The sequence below is a fragment of the Lutjanus erythropterus genome, chromosome 22 (genome assembly GCF_056507025.1).
Source record: "Lutjanus erythropterus isolate fLutEry1 chromosome 22, fLutEry1.hap2, whole genome shotgun sequence".
Taxonomy (NCBI): Eukaryota; Metazoa; Chordata; class Actinopteri; order Lutjaniformes; family Lutjanidae; genus Lutjanus; species Lutjanus erythropterus.
Genome location: NC_139338.1, coordinates 4,123,353 through 4,136,026, shown reverse-complemented (window position 1 = coordinate 4,136,026; position 12,674 = coordinate 4,123,353). Strand labels below are relative to the sequence as shown.

The 12,674-nt window shown below is 38.0% G+C and overlaps 1 protein-coding gene across 1 annotated transcript in view; it reads left to right on the top strand.

The window, feature by feature from the left end:
• Positions 1 to 12,674, top strand: part of cog5 (component of oligomeric golgi complex 5) — an 85,411-nt gene that overhangs the window by 6,601 nt on the left and 66,136 nt on the right. The window contains exons 5-6 of the mRNA XM_084710590.1: positions 361 to 430; positions 5,389 to 5,509. Of these exons, the coding sequence (XP_084566716.1) occupies positions 361 to 430; positions 5,389 to 5,509 (191 nt within the window). The remainder of the gene's footprint in view (positions 1 to 360; positions 431 to 5,388; positions 5,510 to 12,674) is intronic.

Below are 12,674 nucleotides of genomic sequence, written 5' to 3'. Positions count from 1 at the left end.
ATTTAACCATGTAGCCTGTTTATCCATGGTAGAAGCACAGGTGGGTAAAACGCTCTGCTGCTGAAATGCTTCTGAAACGTTGTTGGTGGGGCTTGCAGCTGTGCAGAGGATGGATCAAAACCGCGGTGCAGATGTGTCACGTTTGGTGGAGTCAACTGGCTAGAGTGCCTGCGACTTCTCTAGCGCCAGTGTTTGGTTTCTCCGTTGTGGGCTACTTTAAAAACATTTCAAAGATTCAACCATTTCTCTGCAGCAAAAACCATGAAACATATTCCCACCTGTCCACTGGACTATTAGAACTCTGTCATCTGTAAGAATGAATCTGTCCTGTTTACAGTCATTACATGCATGTCTTCTCAGGATAAGGACGAAAATCGTGGACCCGTACAACAAGATTGTGGCCAGGATCACCCAGCTTGCCAGACTGCAGGTAACTATCCACAAATTAACTTGATGACAGTATTAAATAAACTTTCTTGTGGCTGTGAGTGAATCAGCCAGTGTCCCTTTTGAGATGGCAGAAGAAGTGGACAGCTCTTTGCATGGCAGTTTTACCAAAGAACATTATTTTACATCTGAGTCGAGGCTTTCCACAGCCCACGTAGAAATCGACACTGTGTAGGAGAGAGGTTCAGTATTTGCCTATATGTAGGCAAGAGATTGGTTGTGTGCAGAGCTCTGAGCCGCTGTGCGTGTGCGATTGAGCGAGCACATGTGCGTGCAGCTCCGTAAGAACACCAGGCTGCAGTTCTCCTGTTTGTGCAGCCGAGGGAAATCATGATTAAATATTGATGAAACAGCGGCTGTAAAAAGGTCAGCGTGATTCTGAGGTCTCTCTCCCGGGCTAATGGCTCTGTGTCGCTCAGATTTCTGTTTGCGTGTGTGTGTGCGTGTGCGTGTGTGTGTGTGTGTGTGTGTGTGTGTGTGTGTGTGTGTGTGTGTGTGTGTGTGTGTGTGTGTGTGTGTGTGTGTGTGTGTGTGTGTGACAGAGAGCTCACTCTCAGTCTTGTCTCTGGCCTGAGCCTTCAGCATGAGTTGGATGCGAGTCAAACAGCAGCTCATCAGTCACTGGGGAATCCAAGGCCTCTGTTTGTCATTTTCCCCCACGTCAACAACACAATGTCTTCCGTTCATTACTGTTGGACCAGCATTACATTACAATGTCTCTGACCACCTTAGATAAAAGACATGGACAAATGGATACTGCATCATCCACTATTTAATTGTACTGTGTTGATTTTTCCTGAAATGTTGTATGTTTTAAACTATTGTACAACCCCAATTCCAAAAGACATTAGTTAGGTGCTGTGTAAAACGCAAAAAAACCCAGAATGCAATTATTTGCAGCTTTTTCAACCCATATTCAATTGAATACAGTACAAAGACAAAATATTTCATCTTTAAAATGATGAACATAAAGATTTTTCTGAAATTTGATGCCTGGTTTTAGAAACTGAGGACACTAATTGTTGATTTTTTTGAAAGTGAAATTCTTTCTCATTCTTGTTTGATATACGACTTCAGGTTCTCAACAGTCTGGGGTCTCTGTTGTCGTATTTTATGCTTTATAATGCACCACACATTTTCGGTGGGAGACAAGTCTGGACTGCAGACAGACCAGTTTAACATGTGTAAAATGTGTCTTGGCATTGTCTTGCTGAAATAGGCAGGAAGTAGGTATCGATGGCAGCATATGTTGCCCCCAAAACCGGGCCTTCACAGATGCTGGCTTTTAAACTTTGTGCTGACAACAGTCTGGGAATGTTCCAAACATTTTTTTTTCTCCTGTTACTACTTTTTTAGAGCTTGTTGCAGGCATCAAATTTAGAAAATTACAAAAACCAAACATTAAACATCTTTGTAGTGTATTCAGTTGAATACAGTAATACTAAAGATGATCTGTAATAACTTAAACGATTCCTGACCTTTCATCAAGCTTTAATTTTTTCCAGTACTTTGCAAAACTAATGATATTCTTATCAGCTTCAGCTCTTCTTTAGCCTGGTTTAGTTTTATTATTATTAACAAATTATTATTAACAAATGTTAGCATGCTAACACACAAAACAAGATGGTGAAGATCTGCTAGACATCCGCATGTTGGCACTGTCATGTGGCTGTCTTAGCATGCTAATGTTAGCATTTAGCTGCAGCCAAGTGCAGCCTCACAAAGCTGTGAGCATGGCTGTATGGTCTGGTTATATTCATACACACAGAGAGACGTGACAGGCCCTCAGCTCTCAGCTTCACTGCTCTGCCTCCTCCTCCTCCTCCTCCTCCTCAAGGCTTCTAACATTACACTCACTCTGTTCCTCCTCTTAGGCCTAACACTGTGTTGTCATTCTTTCTCGATCAGTTTTAATTTCACCACATCCTTTTTTAAAACTTGTTTTTATATTAGCTACTACTCCACAGACCTTGTGCTGCTTTCCATCTTTGTTAAACAAAGTCTTCACAGTCAGTGATCTCCTCTACAGGCTACTTTATGAGAGACTCCTGTTTTGTCTGAATATTGGGTAGTGTGAGTAGTGTCATGGTTACCATATGAGTTGGCATAGCAACCATAAAGCATCAAATTTTTCCCCTCGTGGCTTTAAAAGCAGGCATTATTGACCTACAAGATTGGTTTGCTCAAAGTACCACGTGTGTAATGATAACATAGGTACAATTGACAGAAGGCTATGACATGAAAATGTGTTTTTTGTCTGTTATTTCTAGAACTGAGCAACGATGACACTTTTTTCCAAGCTTTACCAGTCTTAGCTTAGACCAGGCATGTCCAAACTGTTCCATAAAGGGCTGAGTGGCTGCAGGTTTTTGATCCAACCAGTCTACAGCACACCTGATTCGACTAATCAGCTGTTTGAAGACTGACATCAGGTGATTAAATGAGTCGAGCCTGGTGTGCTCCGGCTTGGTAGGAATGAAAACCTGCATCCACTCGGCCCTTTATGGAACAGTTCGGACATGCCTGGCTTAGACTGTCAAAATGCCTTTTCAATCCTGTCCTATCATTTGAAAAAAGTGTCTTGGAACTTAATTATAAGCTCAGGTTTCTTTTTTATTTTTGTAATATTTTTGGGGCTTTCATGGCTTTTATGAGTAGGACAGCTGAAGATATGACAGGAAAGCGGGAGAGAGTCGGGGGATGACACACAGCAAAGGGCTGCAGGCCGCTGCAGAGGACTCACAGCCTCAGTACATGGGGCAAACACTCTACCAACTGAGCCACCAGGCCACCGATAAACTCAGGTTTTCCATATTGTGTTTCAATATATTTTAAGCTGCATTTAAAATTTTATTTTATTAAAATGTTCTTTTTTTCGTTGTTCTGTTTTTGCACCGTTGGCTTGTATAAATTGCTGTGTCAGATTCAGTAAATGCTGCTAACTTCAGATAACCGTTTAAATGATCCACATAAACATGACGAGTGTTCATTTATGAAAATGGCATCCAAGAGTGAAAATAAGAACTCTGCAAGTTTGGAGATTGAAGTCCTGCTTTCAGAGATCCATGAAAGGAATTTATTTAACAGTGTCAGGAGTGGAATTCAAAGAAAGTCAAGATGTAGAACACTAGCGAGTGCTGTTAATGCCGTGTCACCCGAGGGTTGCACTGTAGCTGAATTAAAGAAGAAATGGTCCCGTATGAAAATGGCTTCCAAAAAATGTCTTGCCACAGAGGTGATCGATGCCTGCAGTGGGTGGAGGGGTCAAGGGGGAGTCAGAATACTCAAAGTATGACAATATAGATGATGTTGGACTGTCAGACATTGCAACAGAGGATGTTCCCTGGACAGGGACTTGCATAAACCTGCATGAATAGATATAGACCTAATGCTAATGGTGATAGCCAATCTAAATTAATGTGTGGCTATATGAAAAAAAATTAGAATTATATAATAATTTGAATTTCTGAGTCAAACAAGATAATATCAACATCATTATGAAGAGTAATTTCTGATTTTCAAACTCAGAATTGCCCATCCCTGTTGACTAAAATGTTTGAATATGGTAAACTCTCCAAAATCAATCATACACATGACTTGAGAACAAATCCGTTCAAGGGAGTGGTGAGCCGGTGTCATTTTACTAAAACAGAAAAAGTGCTCCACCGGTCAACGCATATATCTTACTGAAAATTAACATCTGCTAATGAGATTTATGAAGAAAATCAGTCACCTGTCTGGTTGAGAAGTTAAAATTTGAATTAGTTAAAGAATAAAACATGATCTGGATGAATACCCTCTATGAATTGTATCTTGTATCTATAGTAAAAGAACATACTTGGGAAACATTAATATCTTTAAATATCTGTATGATTTGTAAGATGTTGAAGATTCAGAAATACTGGAGCCAGTGTGGTGCAGTAATTTGAGTGGGTTGCAATTAAGGCTGCAACTAACAATTATTTTCTCAGTTAACTGATTAATAGTTGTTAGGTGTATAAAATGTCAGAAAACGGTGAAAAATGTGGAAATGTGGAAATTCCCAAAGTCCAAGATGTAGTCCTCAAATGTCTCGTTTTGTCCACAGCTCAAAGATATTCAGTTTACTGTCAGAGAGGAGTAACGAAACCAGGATATATTCACATTTAAGAAGCTGAACTTTTTTTTCCATAAGAAATTACTCAAACCAGTTAATTGATGATCAAAATAGCCTTTCCAGCTCTAGTCGCAATTCTAAAATCTCCTAACAGCAACAACATTTCTGTGGAGCAGGGACATTTTATAAGTCCGAGAAAACATCAAATACAGGAGTGAAGCAAGTGGCTGAGGGACTACTCCCACATCATCCTCAGGTTCATTTGATGATGTAATTATAACGTCATTCTTACTTGTTTTTTTAGGGGCTATTTTATCTTTCTGCATGCCTTTTAGTACAGGAACGATGGCTCAAGCTTGGTTTCACCATCTCACTTGAGAACGCATCAGCACTGCATCACACTGACTTTACTAATTACTTATTTTAGGGGGACCAGATGACAATGGGTGAAATTTGTGACAGGGGATTTGGGTTTTTTTTTTTTTTCATGAAGTCAGCTGTCTGTCACTTGGAAAACGAAACCCAACGACTGTTTGGTGCAGCAGTTTTCAATTTCACTGTCACCAAGTCAAATGTCCTTATCTTTTCTGCCTTCCAGTCTCAGCATAGGGCATACAGCAGCACTTGTTTTATCTTGTTCATGTTATTTATTACTGTAACAGTTCATTTTCAGGACAGATAGTAAAAAAAGTCTGGACTCAGGACAACTGCTCATAATTTGGGTCTGTTCTTAATTTTTCAGGACATCCGGTGACCCTAGCTTAATCCCTTGATATTTTGATTTAAAAAAAAAAAAAGAGTCACAAACCTCACTGTCTCGCTTCCTCCCTCTCTTCCTGCTCCAGGTGGCCTGCGACCTGCTGCGGAGGATCATTCGTATCTTGTACCTGAGCAAGAGGCTCCAGGGTCAGCTGCAGGGGGGCAGCAGGGAGATCACCAAGGCTGCTCAGAGCCTCAACGAACTAGGTAAGGACATGCGTGTTTATAGATGTCTAATGCATTGCTCACATCTGCTTCTTTTAAGCTGATTTTGGAAATAACGGAAGTCTTGGCAGGTAGGGATCATTTGTTGTGGAAGCAGACGCAAGGCAAGGTGTTTGGCTGCAGGAAATGTGTGTATGGAGCAGTGGCTGGCTACAGTAGAGCCTGTAGTTTGGATGTGTTGTGGTCTACATGATCACAGGAAGAGGATATCATAGAGCAGCTTCAGTGACGGCAGAGCTGTTGACCTTTAAATCGGAGCATGGGGCCTGCTGTGTCAGCTGTAGGGTGCACGGCATCCTGCTCGAGGATGGCTCGACAGATTTAACACTATCCAGAACTTCAGCAGAACTCAAACATAAACATACAAAAAGATCAGAGCACTGTTTTTTTTTTTTTTTTTACCAATTTAGGAATATTTTGAAAAGAGGAGGTTTGTATTTTAGTAATTCTGCCAGACCCATACATGCTTTTTAATCCATTCACCATGGTTATATAATTCATCCATTCTTGAGAATTGGGACAAATCTTGTCCTACCAAAAAACTAAAAATATGTGTACCATGTGTTTTGATTTTTTCATTTCTAAACTTGCTCTGTGACAGAAAACAGCCATGTCCCATACAAGAATTCACAACTTCAAAATGTGTAAAAACCCTCAAAATCTAAAACTAACAATACCTACTGATAACATAGATATAAAAATGTCCTATTGTAATCATCTTTGTGATAAAAATAGATTTTTATGAGAATGTTGGCCCTTTAAAGTTGTGTCCCAGATTTCTGTCAACTCCTTCACACTTTTACAAAAACATGATTTAATCAGGCATAAAAAAGGGTTAGCTATACCCCAAGGACCCCTGTCTCATTTTCTGGTTTAAAAAAGGCAGGAATACTGCTCAAGCACTGGTTATCTTTCTATTTTTAGACATATTTATTAAATAATATTACTATCAGAGGTGTCTCAAACATAACATGTCAACTCTGTAGCTCTTCTAAATCAAAGATAAATAAGAATTATAGTTTAAAAATGTGTATTGTGATTAGCATTAAGAGAACTCTGAGACACTTAAAAAAATAAATGGCTGCTCATTATGACTATGCTGTGAAATGAAAAATGTATCAACACAATTTTTCATCTGAGTTGACATCTACATTTAAAAAAAAAATAATCTCGAGGAGTTTAGCTCGTCAAACTGTTTAATCAGTTTGATCTTTTAAGATATTTTTTCCAGTATAATTGAAGACTAAAAATCAAAACCCCTTCAGAATACATTTTTCTCCCCAGTTCTCAAGAATGAGTGAATACCTTGTTTACCTTTCTAACAGTTGGCCTGAATTTGAACATGAAAGTGTTGAAAGCTCTGCAGCTGGAGCTTCAGCCCAGTTCTGGCTTCTTTGTATCTTCTGGAAACATTTTAAGGACTTACTTATTGCAAAGAAAATGCTGGATTACATCAGTGAACAGATGCAATAAAATGGTTTTAGAGTTTTTGCAGTGCTTGTGCTGAAGCTTTGGAACAGGCTTTTGTGTAGCATTAGGTCTAGAATCTTAACTTAAATCCAGGTTTTATTGAAGGACCTTTCCCAATTTGCTGATGACTTCTGGCCTCTGCTGTGCCTTGTTACAAACTGGCTTTAATATTTGCTATGTTTATACTTTCTATTTATTTGTTTAGTCTCATTTTTCCTCTCAGCCTTGACTGAATTCAGCCTCATTGTGCTGAAATCTTTTGTTTCATTCTTTTTTTAAATGCTTTTTTGTTGCACCATCTGTTCCTGTTTACTTTTCTCTGGAAACAGTTTATGATAAGGAGAACTGAAATTCCACACAGACACCTTTCATTGATGACTATTGTGATTTTTTCCTAACATTATTTTGGTCATTCAAAATCTTTCCTGTGAAACTCATTGCCAATTAGTACTAATAAAATCTAAATTCAACCTTGGTAAAAATACACAAACGTATTTGCCCAGTAAGTGCTTTAATCATCTTATAATAATGCAGTGTGAAGTTGTTGTTGTTGAAGTGTAGTTGTCTACAGCTTTAATAACTCACATGTGAAATCTGCACACCATTGCGCATTAAACGGTCTCAGCAAAGTGGAAAGGCGCTGCAGCACACAGTGTGCAGACCCACACTTTACTGTGAGGTCGGTGCACAACCCATAAGATCACAGTAATGTACCCAAAGCAATATACTTAACACTGAATAAGGAAAAGTTCAGTTCGACTCACATGCGCGAGTCAAAGCCCTTAGAAGTTTGAAGGAGCACTGAACACTATAAGGTTGCCTGCATTTCTCGATTGGGGCACTTTTCTTCACGCAGCTCTGGAGAAAATTCATAGCACTGAATCTTAAATGAGCAATATGTAGCAACTGCATGTGCAAAAATGAGCACAGCATTTCAAATAGCGAGTTGGGAGCCATAGATTTATAAATCCTATTTAATATACAATCTATGGTTGCAGTGAGTTGTTTCCCCTCCTCCCCAGACTCAGGGACGCTCAGGCAGGCTGCGGGAGCGTAGGATGTGTGCAAATCTTGTAAATTGACAATACCAAGTGAGGAAGAGTCCTCCACTGTAAGTTAATCAGCTGCTTATAACAGTTTATGTCAGTTGTCTGTCAATGTAAAGTGAAGCCCGTTATCCTGGAAACAAAAGCCAGCTGCTCTGAAATAAAACACTCTGGATGATGAGTTAAGTACCTGCCTTTCTCACTGCTGCCAAACTCCATTAACATTTAACAACAGTTATAAACATCTGTGCCTTCTATAATACTATGAATTATTTTTTATGAATCATAAATGGATACTTACTCATTTGTCAAAAAGTCTGTATTAATTTGAGCTCTTATTAATTTGAATCAGACATAAAACAGTTATTCTGATCTGGATTGAAAATTTCAAAGGATCTTGATCTCTGATGACACATTTTAGTCGTTTTGTGATTTGTTATAGTAAATATATTACAGATTTCTCCTTTGATATACTGTGTCAACTAAGGTTGGATTGGTTGGAAGCTTAAATCAGTTTGATTTTATGCTAACTGCCTGAATAACACGTCTTTTATTGTGAAACATTTGTAGAAACATGTAGAAAAACTCACTGACTTGCATCTTCACTGTAATTCATGGCCTGTCATTAAGTTCCATTCAGAGTAGCTGAGTCACATGTGACAACTAGTGGTAAAATTTGGTAACACTGATCCATTATTTGGCTAAATCCTAAATTTTACATTGGCTCAACTTAGTATCAACTTTAGGGCTGCAACTAACGATTAATTTCAGAAGTTGATTATTTTCTTGATTAATTGATTAGTTGTTTAGTCCATAAAATGTCAAAAAATAGTGAAAGATGCTGATCAGTGTTTCCCAAAGCCCAAAGTGACGTCCTCAAATGTCTTGTTTTGTCCACAACCTAAAGATTTAGATTCAGTTTACAGTGGACCAAATAAACCAGAAACTGAAATCAGAGAAACTGAACTTTTTTTTCTTAAAAAATGACTCAAAACGATTAATCGTTTAACAAAATAGTTGTCAATTAATTTGATAATCAATGAATAGTTGCAGCTCTAATCAACTTAGTTCATAAATAGCCAACATCAGATCATAACCTGTAGTCATAGTGCAACATTGGTGACCTTACTGGCCACCTATCAGACATCCACTGTTGTTGAAGCTCTGGTTTGTTTCTTGGGTTCCAGAGAAACATAACTAGAGTAGGTGTCTTTGGCATACTGTGGCATTCTGCTCTCCTCACTGACCACTCATTTGCTTGTACTGGCTGGCAGCCAGCCCAGCATGAAACACCTTGTGTGAGCTTGTGAGCTGGATGCTGCTGCCTTCAGTTCTACAAGGGGGGCTTGTTCAGAGCCAGAGGGGCTCAACAAGGTGGACTTGTGGGCTAAGACAGTGAGCTGACAAATGCTGTTACTTCCCGTAGTTGCTCACAGAATAGTTGCAAGAATTCATGTGCTTTGAGGTAGCTTCGTCACTGGACTATACCCAAGTTATTTTTTATGATATTGGCCAGTATTTGTTACTCGACATAGAGTGGACAAAGGTGGCCTGTAGATTCATATTGGTGAATTCCTGTTAAAGGTTCCACGACATGAGCACTTGTTGTCTTGGAAAGCAGTGCAACTTTTCTGCTAATCTTGTAATCCTGCTAGTGGACAAACATGGCAAAACTACATGCAGGTAAAAACAGAAATAAAAAAAGTGTAAAAAAAGATTCTAGTTAAAGTAGAAGTACAAATTCAACTTCCTTACTGCAGTAAAAGTGAAAAACTAATCTGAAATGTACTCAGAGTATAAAAGTAAAAAGTCATCCTCTGATGGACAATTCTACTGACTGATACTGTGCAAAGCTAAATGAACTAAATGTTCACCTTTTCTTGAGTCTTTGTCTTGTCAGTTTTTCATCTTCTTATGTCTTTTATGTAATTAATGTGTTTTTTGTCTTGTTGTGTATTTTAAAGCATTTTGTGTCTTGTTACGTTGTGCTTCATCTTTGTCTTTTACTTTGTTTTTCATCTGGTTACGTCTGTTATGTGTTATTACATCTTTTACATTGTTTTAAGTCTTCTGTATGTCTTTTTTGTTTTGTTATCATTTTTATTCTTGTATCTTCTTTGTCTTATGTCAGTTTTCTGTTGTTACCTCTTTTTTTTTTTTTTTTTTTGTTACACCTTTTTGTCATTACGTCTTTTTCATCTTTTATGTTGTTTTTGTTGTCATGTCTGATATGCACTGATGGATACACCAAAAAAATTGTCATTTCTATGTTTTGTCCCATCCATTTAGGTTGTAATCACTCTTGATGTCAAGAAGGCAAGCGTGCATTGATTCAAAATAGTTGATCAATTGCATTAAATGTATTGCATTAAAACTAAAATAATGAGCCTGTTTTGAAAATCTAAGGAGTAGAGAGCACAAATATTTACATTAAAATGTAGGGAGAAAAAGTAAAAAGTTATCAGAAAAATAAATATTCAAGTAAAGTACTGATAAGTGAGAAAACTACATACATACAGTAACAAAATATTTGTACTCAGTTATTCCAATCTCTGCTAGTGGGTAAAAAGTCCAACCAATAAAGACATCACAGTATTTTTAGCAGCGATGTCTTTGTTGTCTATTAAATCAAACTACCCTCTTTCCATAATTGATAGCCCCACTACATTACACTGGAAGATTCAGTATGCTTGAAACCAGCAAGGTTGTATGTCTTGAATGCAGGATGATATGATGCGGACAGTCTGTCATGGAGGCATTCACTGTGTTGTCTGTAGACATGAAAAGTGACAGAAGTAGTTGTGCGAAGAATGAAAAAGAGAGCTTAAGAGAGAACTTCACACCTTTTGTAGCTTCACACCTCCGCACAGCTGGCTAAGCGCTGAGTAAATTGGCGTGATTGTCAGGGTATCTGTTTTGTAAAGTTACAGAAATTGTTGAACGCAGCCCACCTGACTCTGCTACTGGAGAGATTATGGGGAAGGGATGTTACACAGTGGTAGATTTGATAAAGACTGTGTGAAGCGTATGTTGCTGTCTAATGTCCTGCCCAACATGGAGATACATCAGATAAAGAACAGTCCAGGCTTCTTACCCACAAGATTGAGTCAACTTGATACAAATTGCAACATAAAATCCAGTGTGTTCTGAATGAGAGAAAAAAAGTCTTCAGGAATCATGTTAAGTGAAAGTTTTGAAAATGACCTAGTATGATCTTACCCAAAAAGCCTTTTTTAGTGCAGGCATTTTGTGAGGTAAGAAAGGGTTGGAAGTACCATAAATTACCACAGAAAATATGACAAACTTATATTACTCATAAAAGTCTTTTCTGTAACATGTAAAAAGTACTAAGAGATCAAATGTGCGTCTTAACCATACTCTGGTACCACTGTTTTGCTTCCTAAAGTAATTTAAATCAGTATCACTATATTAGGCTTCAAATCCAATCCATATAAATGTTAGCAGTGATTAGCATAAATGTACAAATATTCATAAATAGCACTTGAAATTGAACTTGTATATCACTAAAAAATAAAAAATTGTGACTGCTAGATTGGCATTACAGTCATGAATGTGAATGTTGGCAATAATGAACAGAAAGTTAAACCCCTCATTTCTGAACAAGTCTTTTATTATACAGCAGAACGTGTTGCAGAAAACTCACCGACTTGCATCTTCTTTCTAATTCATGGGCTCTCATTATGTTTCACTCAGAGTCACTAAATTGCATGCGGCACCTGGTGAAAAATTCTGTATTACTGGTCCAGTATTTGGTTAAATATCAAACCAGTTTGGAAATGTTTTCATCGGTCCAACCCTAGTATCAATGTTAGGGCTAAATCCAACAACTGTTTGCAGTTTTGATCAATTTAAGGGTTAAGAATTTCCTTTTGCACGTTCACTATACTGCATCCAGCTCCATGTCTCATTTAAAACATGAATGATTGTGGACAGCACTAGGGATGAACGATTTGGGAAAATAATCTAATTGCGATTTTTTTCTCTAATATTGCGATTGCGATTTAATATGTGTTTTTTTTTTTATTATTATTTTATTCTCTTTTTTCCCCCAACAAAACGTCATGAATTATTTTAATATGGCCAACACAATATTAGATACATTTAGTATAAAATGTTATTTCCCATAGGCTGGGTGTCTTTGTTAGAATTAAAAGATGTTACAATAAGATGCAAGAGTTCATTACAGAAACATAAGAGCAACAAATCTTTGGCTTTGCCTCTATGTATTTAACTCACAAAGTCATTGAAAAAAAAAGGCACTGTTTAATAGCATGCACTTTTTAAACATTCTGCAAAATAAAGATTTTAAATGCTCAGTGCAACTTGCTCTTTGCACTTCACTATCAATGCTGTGAACCCAGGCTTGGTCACTGTGCTGAGAGGCACCATATCTTTAGCAATGAATTCGTTTTTTGCCCGAGTGATTTCCCTGTGCCGTTTAGAACTACGCTCATATGGAGTGACACTTTCAAACATGTCGGGCAATGATGCCTGTCTTGGGTTTAGCGTGTGTGGTGCACTGGTGCTCGGCATTTTAACCATACAACTGTCGTAAATGGCTTTGTGGTGTTTTTTTAAGTGCTGGGAGAGGTTTGTAGTGTTGCCCCGTG